Below are 13,538 nucleotides of genomic sequence, written 5' to 3'. Positions count from 1 at the left end.
GGCCTCCATTAAGGGGCTCGGGTTGGGAGGATATCTCCCTGACCTCACACTCATGTGCATCAACAGGTGCTGCGGCCTGGTGCAGCCGTCTTCATCCAAACCCAGCTCTCATGGGCACTGGAGGGTACAGTGGCGCAGTTGGGGAGACCCTGTGAACCCCACCAGGCTGCACCCCAGATCTGGTTTCCAAGGGGTGCCTCAGTCTGGCCCAGCCTACCCCATCCTGTGCTGCAGTTAAATCTTGCCAACCCACAGCCCTGGCTTTCATTTTTATCAGCAAGCATAGCTGTCTAATCAGCTGGAATCCTGTGGACTCCTACCAGACCAATCCCCAGACCAGGCTCTCCTGTGGTGGCTGTTGCAGTGGTGACCCAACCCTCTCTCTCTACGCCTGCCCTGAACTTTGATTTTACTGATAGGTGCAGTAGACCTGGCCCTGTTCACCCTCAGACCCAGCTCTTACACTTCCCAGAAAATACCTTGGCATGGACAGGGAAACCTCCAGAAACCCTACCAAGCTGACTCTCCAATCTGGCATTTGTTCACCACGGTGGGTGCTGCTTCAGGCCTGGCCCACTCTCCTGACATGCATGTGCCTGTTCTGTGGAAGTCTCCAGCAGCTATGTCAGGTATCTCAGTAACCCTCAGTGGCCTCCCCTGACCTGTTGCTGGCTTGGTGCGCAGCCGTGGGACTTGGGGCTGAGCACCCTTGCATAGCCCTTGTCCAGTGGCACACACAGCCTTGGCAGGCTCCCCCAGCCCTGCCTATGCACAGCCATAATTTTTTTGTTTTGTCTTTTAAATTTCAAAGGTAGAGTGACAGACAAACAAGGAAATAGATTTTCCTTCTATTGGTTCACTCCTCAAATGCCTGCAACATGCAAGGGCTGGCCAGGCCGAAACCAGGGGCTTGAATTCCATCTGGGTCTCCTATGCTGAGGGCAGGAACCCAACTACTTGAGCCAGTATCTGCTGCCTCCCAGGGTGCACTGTAACAGGAAACTGGAATCAGAAACAAAGGCAGAACTGAAACCCAGGCACTCGTATGGGATGTGAGCATCCCATGCAGGGCTTTGACCACTGTCCCAAATGCCCACTCCACCTTTACATACTTGTACATAAAGTCAGGAAAATCAGGCTGTGGTTAAATAGTATAGCTCTTTTTAAACTTTGTAACAGAAGTGTAATTGCCAATTATACAAACTTTCCAGAATCATTTTTAAAGATGTATTTATTGGGAAGATTTTCAGTGAGAGAGAAACATACTCACCAGGTGGTCACATGACTGGGATTAGACCGGGCCCCCAGGAGCTTCCTCACAGTCCCCCATGTGGGTGTCAGGGACCCTACCACTTGGGCCGTCTACAGAGAGTTGGCTTAGAAGTGTAACAGCCAGAACACAAACTGGTGGCTCTGTGGGATACTGGCATCTGTGCTATACTGCCAGCCCCTTAAGTCATTTTATGTTGGCTTATTCTGTTTTATTGTTTAGCACATGCTCAATAATGCATTTTGGATATTTCAGTTACTTCCAGTCTTTAGCTCTTCTGAGTTTGAATCCTTCCTCTTTTAGTAGCAGCAGGCGCTCTTTGGTCATCTCGGCGCCAGTTCGAACATCTACAGCCTCCAGCCCTCTCACCCCACCTACCAGCCCCTCTGCGTGTTCCTTGACTGGAGAGACGGAATCTGTCTCATCCAGTGAAGAGGAGCTGGCAGCTGATGCAGGCCAAGAGGAAGACAACAAAGATGAGGAAGTGGCTGAGGAAGGGTTTGAAGTAAGCTCTTCGAAGGAGGAAGAGCCTCCGCCAGCCTGCAATGGTCCAGCTGAGGCCCAGCCCTCTGCCACCGCTGAGTGTGGCCAGGAGGAGGTTCTCCCTGCCTCCCCAGCTGCATCACCAGACACAGCCCAGACCCCTTCCGGGCAGCCTTCATCCTCAGTCCCAGAGGTTGTCCTCCGAACCCGCGCCTCAAGTGAAGGAGCTGAACAGCCAAAGAAGAGAGGTTCTATTCAGAGGACCTCCGCACCGCCAAGCAGGCCACCTCCTCCCCGAGCCACTGCCAGCTCCAGGCCCTCCTCAGGGAACGTTCCAGCCTCTGGAGGGGCTTCACCCACTAGCCCCAGAGCCTCCTTGGGGACTGGGGCTCCAAGTCCTAGGGCCTCCTTAGAGGCCTCTCCTCACCCAGAGCCGCCAGAGAAGCCAACCAGAGTTCCTGAGGCCAAAGAAAAGGAAGATGCCCAAATTCCAAACCCAGAGAAACTCTGTGCTTCCCCCAGCCTGGTCTCTCAGGTAAGGATTGGTGTGGTCGGGTCCTTATTCCTCTCGTAACCTTCACGTAGCCCACCTTCTCGTGGTCAGGATGCCCATTGAGAAGATGTTGCTGTATTGTAGTCGCAACACTCTTGGATGCCTCATTTTGGTGCTAGGGATTTTTTCATGTCTTCTTAACAGCTACTTTAGTATTCTACCTTGGAATGACTGACTTCTGCAAAGGGCTGATCTCTAGTATCATTATAGCATATTGTTACTAGTATAAATAAATGACATTCTGAGCTTTACTTTTAGTATAGGGTCGTGTGTGTATGTGTGCGTGTGTGTGTGCATGTGTGTGTGTGTGTGTGTGTGTGTTAGGGTGGTGGGGGGAGTTCTTACTTCTGTTTATCATACCTGTGGCTATGACAAGCAGATCCTAAAAAATGACAGCAGTTTTGCAAGGTGTATCTTTTTTGATGAGAGGAACCTAGACATAGAAACACTGAGGAAGAATGGCTTTAAAAAAAAACTTAAAAAAAAAAAAAAGATAGAAGATTTATTTTATTTGAAAGGCACACGAGGGGCATGGGAATGACAGAGAGGCCTTCCAGTCACTGGTTCACTCCCCCAAATGGCTGTGATAGGTAGGACTGGGATCGGTCAGAGCCAGGAGCCTCTTCCAGGTCTCCACATGGGCTGTCCTCCACTGCTTTTCTGGGTACGTTGGCAGGAAGCTGGATCAGAGGTGGAGCAGCTGGGACTCAAGGCAGTGCCCATAGGGAATGCTGGTGCCACTGGTAGCAGCTTTATTCATTGTGCCACAGTGCCAGTTCCCTGCTTGCTTTGATCCATGTTTTTTTCCAAGGAAAGGAAAGGCAAGGAGAGGCAAGGAACCTAGAACTGAAAATTTTTCCAAAAGAACCTCTTACGCCCCTGTCCCTCCGACTGCCTGTCATGTGTTAGGGTCACCTAAGGGTGGGAGCTGCCATGCATTTCTTCTCCTTCTTTCTTTTTTTGAAAGGCAGATATAAGATCTTCATTTTCTGGTTCATTCCCCAAATGCCCACAGCAGCTAGGGCTAGGCCAAACTGAAGCTCAGAGTCCAGAACTCCCAAGTGAGTGGCAAGGATCCAAGTCCTTGAGCCGTCATCCACTGCCTTCCAGGCAGGAAGCTGCGTGAGGAGCAGAGCGGCTGCAGCCGGGCACTCTGATATGGACATCCTAGGGCCTGCTCCTGCAGCACATCCGTGAGGAAGGTTTATCTCAAAGTAGTGAACTGCAGGCTTTAAAACTTTAATTCCCAATGCCTGGGACGGGACTAGGTCATAAACTCAGTCTAGATCTCCCAGGTGAGAGCCGCCACCACTGCCTGCAGAGGTCTGCATCAGCAGGAAGTTGCAGTCAGTGGCTGGAGCTGGGAATTGAACTCAGGGACTCCAGCGTGGGACGTGGGCATTGTTAACCTCTGGGCCAGATGCCTGCTCCAAATAGTGCTTTGAAGACCTCACAGGAGCAGGCACTTAGCATAGACGCTAAGATAGCACCTGCTACTTGAGATACCATAGCAAATACCTCATATGTGGGAGACATGGATTGAGTGCTGGCTCGTGGCTTGAGCTGGGCCCAGCTCTGGCTATTCTGGGCATTTGGAGCGTGAACAAGCAGGTAGAGTATCTCCCATTGTCTTTCTTTGTCTCTGCCTTTCAAATAAAATGAAAAAAAAAATTTTTTTTTTAAGATGTGTGTATCACAGAAACCACACGGAGTCTGATAATGGAAGCAACTCTGGAGTCTGAATCTGGTTTGTTGTCCCAGCAAGTCACTTTGCCCTTTAAGCCTTGGCTTGTTTATTTATTTAAGATTTATTTAGTTTTTATTTGGAGGCAGATTCACAGAGATAAGGAGACACAGAGATATCTTCCATCTGCTGGTTCACTCCCGAAAAGGCTACAATGGCTGAGGCAGAGCCGATCTGAAGCCAGGAGCTGGGAGCTTCCAGTGGGTCCTGCGGACTTGAGCTGTCCTTTGCTGTTTTCCCAGTCCATAAGCAGGCAGCTGGGAGCCCACATGGGATGCCAGCACTGCAAGATGAAGGGTTAACCTATTAGGTCACCACTGTGTAGACAAGTGTAAGACACAAAGACTTGTAAGGCAAGAGGCTAGGAATGTTGAGCCCTCTCACTATTCTTGTTCTAGGATCAAGACCTTGAGCTTCAGGCTTCTGCAGGTCCAGAAGAAAACAGCACAGCACCTGAACCTCAGCAGGAGGTAAGGCACCAGGTATGCCGAGAGCAGACAGGGCAGTAGCACTGGGCCTGGTGGTCAGGGTTTTGGTTCCCAGCTGCTCCCTCACTGCTGGCTACACTGGGAAGAGAAACCCAGCAGAGAACAGAATTCCAGGTGGGAGCCAAAGAGAACAGAATGAACTGGGGCTCCGTGGTACCAATGTGCCCATTTCCTAACACTGAACCTTAAACTAACCCTGTCTGCTCGGTGTGTGTGTAACTGCAGCTGTGCTTAAGTTCATGTGTGAGTGAAGAAGTAGGAGAACATGCAGAAAGGCCGTGCGCATGTCACATGCTTTGTACACAGGGAGTTTCCAAAGTGTGTGTGGAAAATGTGCATATGTTATGAAAAAACTAGATTTTAAATTTTTTTGCACCAAAATAAACTTACCTCTTAATTCTCTCTTCCATGAACTTCTAGAAGTTCTCATATGCATAATATCTTTATACACACAGATATACACATATACACACATACACACAGACATACACAGACACACACAGAGACACACACTATAGCAAAGTAATACAGAACAGGAACATAAAGTGGAGCCTGGAATTAGGCAAATATACAAAAATGTATTCTAGAAAATAAATTTACTAAACATGAACCACAAATTGGCTCCAGACTTCCCAGCATCCAACATGAGAAAAACTTGGTAAGCTCACCCAGTTTGTAGTGGCAGATGCTCATGAGAACACCATTCCTGCTACAAAGTCGCAGAGGCTCTTGTGGCCTTGCATCAGGAGATGACAGATGACATAGTGAAGGCTGCCAGCCACAAGTGTCCGGTGATCCCAGCCCGTTTCATGTTGCCCCCCCCCAGTCCATGGAAGCCAGGAGCATTCCGTGAAGTACAGCCCAGAAGCAGTTTGGGTGTTTACACTCCTTGGGTGAGTGGTGGGAGGACAGATCAGCATGTGATGTGATCATGTTTCCTTTCCAGGTGTCCACAAGTCAGAATGCAGAGCCCTGAGAGAAGCTGCCAGGACGCCCAGTGCACGCGCGCCTCCCCGGAGCTGCTCCTCGGCCAGAGGGGCAGAGAGCCAGCACACAGCTCTAGGCTCTCAGCGTGGCAGCTGGTGGCCTCTGTCGACCTGGCACTAGGGAAGGCTAAGCAGCAGGCAGCCTAAGCAAAGACAATGTTAGATTCCAGGAGTATTTAATGTACGTTTTAGCATTGTTCAAAGAAAAAGGTTTTATCAGTTAAAATATGGCTAATGTGACTATAAAAAGTCACAAAATCTATACACAGACACGTCATGATATGCACACTCAGAGGCTAGTGAACAAATCTTTCACTTACCACTCATTTTGCAGGACTTAAAAGGACAGATGTTCAGGTTCTTAAATAAAGTAGGATTTGGCTCTGTTTGGACACTTTGTTTGACCCAGTGCGGTATGCTGTTTTCACTCAGGCAAGGTTACACATTCTGCCCCAGGCTAAAAAGGTTTTAGTCGCTTCCCTGACTCCGCTTCCCTGACTCCGCTTGCCAGACCTCCTGGCTACAATTTCTTCTGTTTGTTTGTTTCATTTGTTTGTTTGTTTTTAATTTCAGAGAGAGAAAGAGCTTCTATGTGCTGGTTTCCTCCCCAAATGGCTGCAGTGGCCAGGTCAGAGCCAGGAAACAGGATCCAATTGTGGTCTCCTGAGAGGGTGGCAGAGGCACAAGCCATCCCGACTGCCTCCCTCGAGGCTCCCGGTGGCTCCAGAGCCAGGTCTCACACCCAGCTGCTCTGGTGGTAACCACCAGGCACACGTGCCCCTGAAGGAGCCACAGACTCCTCTCCATCCACATCTGTTTCTAGTGAGCACACTGGCTGGGCAAAGCGGTCAATGTGTATTTTAGACCCATTTATAGTGCCAACAACCTAGTACTTGGTGTATCAGTAGGGATCTGGGCTGGATGAAGGAAGATATGAAATTCAAAGGAAAAGGATGCCAAGTATAGTAATAACATAGTAGGACTAGCATGGAATTTGGAGTCAAAAGTCCCAAGATTTGGGCCCAGCGCAATGCTTCAGTGGCTAAATCCTTGTCTTGCATGTGCCGGAATCCCATATGGGCACTGGTTCATGTCCCAGGTGCTCCGCTGCCTATTTAGCTCACTGCTTGTGGCCTGGGAAAGCAGGTGAGGGCGGCCCAAAGCCTTGGGACCCTGCACCCATGTAGGAGATCCAGAAGGGGTTCCTGGCTCCTGGCTTCAGATCGTCTCCGCTCTAGCCAGTGTGGCCATTTGAGGAGTGAACCAGCTGAGAGAAGATCCTTCTGCCTCTCCTTCTCTCTGCAAATCTGTCTTTGAAATGAAAATAAAATAAATCTTAAAAAAAAAAAGTCCTAACGTGCACAACCTGCCATTTATTTCCTATGAAATACTTTGTGAAAACATTAAAAATTGTGCCTGCTGCCCTGACACTGATACAACCACATGAACCCTCTTCTGTTTTGCTTGTTTTGCAGAGCAATGGTGTCATTGTTCCTTCAGTCATTGGCAAGCCTTCATTGGGCACTTACTCTGGCAGACGCAGTGAGAGGTTCGGGAGGATCCTTGAGCGAGGAAATGAGATCTTTCAGGACAGGCTCTTGGGCGGGGTGTGGGATGGACAGGCGACAGGCTCTTGGGCGGGGTGTGGGATGGACAGGCGACAGGCTCTTGGGCGGGGTGTGGGATGGATAGGACTGAGTGACATGAGAGAAGCAGACATGTGGTGAACACTGAGGTTCCCAGGAATTCTGGGTTGAGTTTGAGAAATTGCAATTTGGTGGTGCCATTTCCTGAAACAGTGACTATAAGAGGAAATGCATTTTTTGTGGGTTCTTGCAAGCAACCAACTGACAAAATGAAGCAATCGAGTTTATGTTAGGACATGGGAGCGTATAGAACAGAAGAGCCGTGCTGTCGGAAGGACAAGCAGCAGGAGACTCAGCATCAGCCCCTCTGCCACTCTGTCCTCTTCAGACACAGGGCCCCTGGACACGGTACCTGGCTCGTTGGCACGATGTGCGTGCCCATCCCGTGGCAAGGGAGACTGTGAGCTGTGGCTGGCACTGTCAGAGAAGAGACAGGAAGGCCAGGGGTGAGGAGGGTGAATTACAAAATGGTATTCTTTGGGGATGACAGAGGTTCTTAGTCCTGATCCCAGTGATAACTGAGTGGTACATACCTGTGTCAAAACTCATTAAGTGATGTACACTTGGTCCAGTGTATTGCGCCCAATTATGTCTTATCCTATGAAAACAAGCCTGGAGTGGCCTGTGGCAGGGCCTGGAGGTCTTCACTTGGAACATCTGTATCCCATATTAGGAAGTCTGATTGGAGCCTGCACTCCTCACATTTTAACTTTTAACTGGCTTTTAACAGAGTCAGTGTGATTTGTAGGTACAATTTTATTTTTTCTAAAGATTTACTTTTCATGGCAAAGTCAGAAAAACAGGAGGAAAGACAAAAAGGAAGATCTTTTTCCATTGATTCACTCCCCAAGTGACCACAACAGTCGGAGCTATGCCAATCTGAAGCCAGGAGCCCGGAGCCCAGAGCTGCTTCTGCGTCTCCCACACAGGTGCAGGGTCCCAAGGCTTTGGGCCGTCCTTGGCTGCTTTCCCAGGCCACAAGCAGGGAGAGGGATGGGAAGTGGGGCTGCTGGAATTAGAACCTGTGTCCATATGGGATCCTGGCTGGTTCAAAGTGGGGACTTTAGTCGCTAGGCTACCACTCTGGGCTCTCTAGGCACCAGTTCTAATCCCAGCAGCCCCATTTCCCATCCAGCTCCTTGCTTGTGTCCTGGGAAAGCAGTAGAGGACGGCCCAGAGCCTTGGGACCCTGCACCTGTGTGGGAGACCTGGAAGAGCTCCTGGCTTCAGATTGGCACAACGCCAGCCGTTGCAGCCATTTGGGGAGTGAATCAGTTGATGGAAGATCTTCCTCTCTGTATATCTGACTTTCTGCTAAAAATAAAAAAGACAAAACAAAACAAAACAAAAACAGTGCCTATACGGGATCCTGGCACGTGCAAAGCAAGGACTTTAGCTGCTAGGCTACTGTGCTGGGCCTGCAGATAACAATTTTAAAACAATGATATTCCAACCCTTCTTCCTTCTCCCCCCCACCCCCCGCTTTTTTAAAAATTTGTTGAGATAACATCTACAGTAAAAATGATTAATGCTTTAACAAATAAGACATTAAAAAAAAAAGGACCCTAGCTTAGTGGGAATTCAGATAATGGCTATAAATAATAATTCGATGGAAAATTATGTCACCAATAAGCAGTAAATATTTGAGTAATCAGAGATCATTGAAGCTGCTGTAGGATATCATTCTTGACCCTCCCAGGCTGGTTCTTGCTCTTCCTAAAACACGGCTATTCTTTCAGCTCTGTAAGCTTCTTAATGTCCTTCTAACATAAACTTGATTGCTTAATTTTGTCAGAGAACCACAAGTCATAAAAGTTTTACAAAACTGTATTTCACCAGTACTGATACACAGAGACCCTTCTTTTTTCCTTTCCTCTTGTTTAAATTTTAACTTCCCCACATAAGGGAGAACGTGTGGTGTTTTTCTTTCTGGATCTGGCTCATGTCACTTGCCATGATGCTTCCGGTTACATTCACTTTGCCACAGATGATAGAATTCCATTCTCTATTTTACAGGTGGATAACACTCCATTATATATATATGCTACATTCTCTTTATCCCCTCATCAGATAATGAACACCTCGGCTGATTACAGAGTTTGGCTGTTGTGCTGCTATTAGCATGGCGGCGCAGGTATCTGACTCATTGTGTTCCTGTCTTGGGTATATAGCCAGTTGGCACTCCTTATCCTCACCCAGCTTCCTGCTAATGTGCATTGTGCAACGTGCCAGGTGGCAGCCCAAGTGCTTGGGTCTCTGTCACCCATGCGGGAGACCCGGATGGAGTTCTTGCCTAGCCCAGACCAGCTGTTCTGCATATCTGGGGAATGAAACAGTGGAGGGAAATCTATCTCCAACTTTCAAATAAAATATAATGCACACATCCTAGAGTCCCCTGTAAGCCACCGTACACCAGGAGTTTGAAATATCAGATTTCCCAATGGATGTCTCTAATACCAGGAAATGGAAATAATGTGTTTATATTTGTGAGTCCTTCTAAAATCTAATCCTGTTACTCTTCAAAGAGTCGCCATCGGAGACTCTTGGCTATGCTCAAAAATACAGGCACCCTTAGAACTGTTGTTTTTAATCTCTTAGGATGCCTTTTAAGGATTTTATTTCTTTTTATTGAAAAGGCAGATTTGGACCCGGCACGGTGGCGCAGTGGTTAAGGTCCTCGCCTTGCACGCCTGGGCTCCCATATGGGCGCCGGTTCTAATCCCAGCGACCCCGCTTCCCATCCAGCTCCCTGCCTGTGGCCCGGGAAAGCAGTTGAGGACGGCCCAAAGCTTTGGGACCCTGCACCCGCGTGGGAGACCCAGAAGAGGCTCCTGGCTTCGGATCAGCATAGCATCGGCCGTTGTGCTCACTTGGGGAGTGAATCATCGGACGGAAGATCTTCCTCTCTGTATATCTGCCTTTCCAATAAAAATAAAAAGAAATCTTAAAAAAAAAAAAAAAGGCAGATTTACGGGCCCGGCGCGGTGGCACAGTGGTTAAGGTCCTCGCCTTGCACGCCCAGGATCCCATATGGACGCCGGTTCTATCCCGGCAGCTCCACTTCCCATCCAGCTCCCTGCCAGTGGCCCGGGAAAGCAGTCGAGGACGGCCCAAAGCTTTGGGAGCCTGCACCCACGTGGGAGACCCAGAAGAGGCTCCTGGCTTCGGATTGGCATAGCACTGGCAGTTGCGCTCACTTGGGGAGTGAATCATTGGACGGAAGATCTTCCTCTCTGTCTCTACTCTTTGTATATCCGCCTTTCCAATAAAAAAAATAATAAAAATAAATCTTTATTTTAAAAAAAGGCAGATTTACAGAGAGCAGAAATGAGAAAGAGCTCTCTGTTGGGTCACTCCCTTGGCTGCCACTGCTGAAGCGGGGCTGATCCAAAGCTTGGGGCCTCTTCCAGGCCTTTCACGCGGGTGCAGGGTCCCAAGGCTGTGGGCCATCCTCCCTAGCTTTCCCAGGCCACAAGCAGGGAGCTGAATGGGCAGTGCAGCAGCCAGGATTCCACATGGGACCCAGCACTTGCAGGCAGATAATTAACCAATCGAGCTATTGTGTGTTCCCCTCCTCCCCCAGGGATGCCTTCTATAACCTTTTCATTCAGAATCCCTGCTGGGAATGACAATCCAGGCTACTGGAAGAGTAGGGAAAATGCTGGCGACACAGATCACTTTTTTCCATGGACCTTAGTAATCTGCTTGGAACACCCCACCCCTGTTCCTCAACAAAAACCAGTTCCAACCTTTCGTCTCCAGGGCTTTCCCTGACCCTCATCTCCCAGGAAACAACCTCTTTGGGGAGTATGTCAGACAGGACTTCGGGGATTCATGATCCACTGGGTGAGGGAAGTACTAACTGCTACAACTGGAGCAGAGCTGACCTGAAAACCTCACGAAACTGGGAGATGGGCATGTCATTTGCACACAAGTCTACTGAACGATCCAGAAGGCAAGGGGAAGGGCCCCTGTGCTTACCGAGGGCACACACTCTCAGCTGGGAACCTGACTGTGCACTGTGGTTTGCTAAGGTTGTCGAGGCTAGGACTGAGAAGACGGCTGCAGCTCCAGGTGGGGGGCTCAAAGGCAATCCTGTGAGGCAGGGAGATGTGAGTACCTCTTCTCCCTGGGGCCCCAAAGACAGGCCTGCTGCAGCATCAGAGCTTCAGCGTTTCATCCTTGGAGAGCACCGGCAGCTCAGCATCAACTCACATACACATATCCATGTGTAATTCATTGGCAACCTTGACAGATGAGGCAAGCCACACAGAAAACTCTAGAAGCATGACATATCCAGGGTAAGCCAAAGAGTCCCCAGAAGATGCTGCTACAGCCAGCATGACGTGGCTTACGATGACAGTGTTCGTTCAAGTCCCAGCTGCTCTGCTTGCGACCCAGTATCCCTGCTAATGCACCTGGGAAGGCAGCACCCACTGGTCCATGCGGGGCCCCTGCCATGCGGGTGGCAGATGGAGTTCTGTCTCCTAGCTTTGGCCTGGCCCAGACTTGCCTATGGTAGCCATTAAGACACTGAACTGGGGCTGGCGTGGTAACCTAGCGGCTAAAGTCCTCGCCTTGAATGCGCCAGGATCCCATATGGATGCCGGTTCTAATCCTGGCAACCCCTTCCCAACCAGCTCCCTGCTTGTGCCCTGGGAAAGCAGTCAAGGATGGCCCAAAGTCTTGGGACCCTGCACCCATGTGGGAAACCTGGAGGAGGGTCCTGGCTCCCAGCTTTGGATGGCGCAACACCGGTCATTGCACTCACTTGGGGAGTGAATCAGCAGACGAAGATCTTCCTCTCTGTCTCCTCCTCTCTGTATATCTGACTTTCCAACAAAAATAAATAAACCTTAAAAGAAAATGATTTTCAAATGTTGTGAAGAGAGTGGGGATTTCACACAGTGGTAGATTTCACCTCGGGATGCTGAATCCCCTGCCAGAATGCCTGGTTCCAGTCTCACTGTCTCGGCCTCCTATCCGTCCACACCCTCGGAGGCAGCACGTGACAGCGCAAACCCTTGGATCTCAGTCAACAAAGTGGCCGTTGAGTGACAGGCTCCTGGATTGGGCCTGACCCAGCCCTGATGTTGTGGGCATCTGAGAAGTTCCAGTAGGTACAACATTTTTCTGTTTCAAGTAAAATGAAAATAAACTGAGAAACTGTTAAGGGTTGGCATGGCATAGCAGATAAAGTTGTTGCCTCTGATGCTGGCCTTCCGTATAAGCACTTATGTGAGTTCTGGCTGTTTCACTTCTGATGTAGCTTCCTGCTTGCGTGCCTGGGAAAGCAGAGGGCGATGGCTCAAGTTCCTGGGCCCTGCAGCCCATGTGGGAAACCAGAAGCTCTAGGCCACCCGCTTCCATTGTGGTCATTTGGGGAGTGAACCCATGGAAGAGCTCTAACTCTGCCTTTCAAATAAATGCATCTTTTTAAAGAGCAAAATAAAACCTTTTAAAGTTTGCAGGAAATGGAATTAAAAGATAAAGTTTAAAGCCATGCTAATGAGGGGTCTTGAAAGAGCTCACAGAAAATGTGTATTATAAAAAAAACTACACATGGAGGTCCGGTATTTTGCCACAAAACAAACGTTCCCTTCCACGTCATTTTCCACCTGCCTACTAATTCATTGCAGCGACACAGCGACACAGTGACCAGGCAGGTCCTGCCCCCAGGTGAGAGAAACAGCAGTGGCTTGTCCAAGATGACGCAGCAGGGACCATGGCAGAGCCTGTGTCCCACACATCCTCTTAGTCACTCAGTTCCTCTGATTCATCCGGGAACACTTCCTGCCCCCACAGAAGTGAGTCAAGAGGGACTGCGAATATGACACTAATTCGTAGTTAAGTGGCAGTACTCAGCCTGGGCTGGAATGGCGCGCGGGGGAGGGGTCGTCACGAAACGTCCTCACAGGCTTTGCCCTCCGGCAGCCCCACGTCCCAAAGCCAACCTCGGAAATGTGTGATGTGCAGTCACGCAGATGCCAGGTGCAGGGCTGGGGGGTTCCGAGTACCGCCTCAGGTGGCGTGAGGGACGGGCGGCCCACCGCACGGCCGCCGACGGCCGGGATGCATCACTTGAGGGAACCACCGGCACTGCCCGTTTGCCGCGACTCAAATCCCGGCAACCCTGGAAAGCCAGCCCGGGGCTCCGATCTCACTGGAAAGCCAGCCCGGGGCTCCGATCTCAGCCCCTCTGGTGGAGCCTCCGCGCCAGGGAGGAAGCGACTCCGGATGGAGAGCAAAGCGGCGGCCGCGGAGGGCAGGCGGCCCTTCCTCCCGGGGGAGCGCGGCGGCGGCCGGGCGGCCAGGGCGAACCTGGCAGAGGGCGGGCGGTTCGCTCCTCTTTTCCTGTCCCACCCCGC

The 13,538-nt window shown here is 50.1% G+C and overlaps 1 protein-coding gene across 5 annotated transcripts in view; it reads left to right on the top strand.

Moving 5' to 3' along the window:
- Nucleotides 1-5,910, top strand: part of BIN2 (bridging integrator 2) — a 37,712-nt gene extending 31,802 nt beyond the window's left edge. For 2 of the 5 annotated variants that reach the window (XM_040979249.1, XM_040979274.1), the window contains exons 10-12: nucleotides 1,574-2,288; nucleotides 4,449-4,532; nucleotides 5,485-5,910. In XM_040979249.1, the coding sequence (XP_040835183.1) occupies nucleotides 1,574-2,288; nucleotides 4,449-4,532; nucleotides 5,485-5,514 (829 nt within the window). In that variant the 3' untranslated portion in view covers nucleotides 5,515-5,910. The remainder of the gene's footprint in view (nucleotides 1-1,573; nucleotides 2,289-4,448; nucleotides 4,533-5,484) is intronic. The other 3 variants (XM_040979283.1, XM_040979259.1, XM_040979266.1) reach the window with 3 other exon arrangements.
- Nucleotides 5,911-13,538: the final 7,628 nt, after the last annotated feature.

Source organism: Ochotona curzoniae, unplaced genomic scaffold (assembly GCF_017591425.1).
Source record: "Ochotona curzoniae isolate NIBS_2020 unplaced genomic scaffold, NIBS_Ocur_1.0 contig_1014, whole genome shotgun sequence".
Taxonomy (NCBI): Eukaryota; Metazoa; Chordata; class Mammalia; order Lagomorpha; family Ochotonidae; genus Ochotona; species Ochotona curzoniae.
The sequence above is the reverse complement of the archived record's forward strand: the minus strand, read 5'-3'. Positions and strand labels throughout refer to the sequence as shown.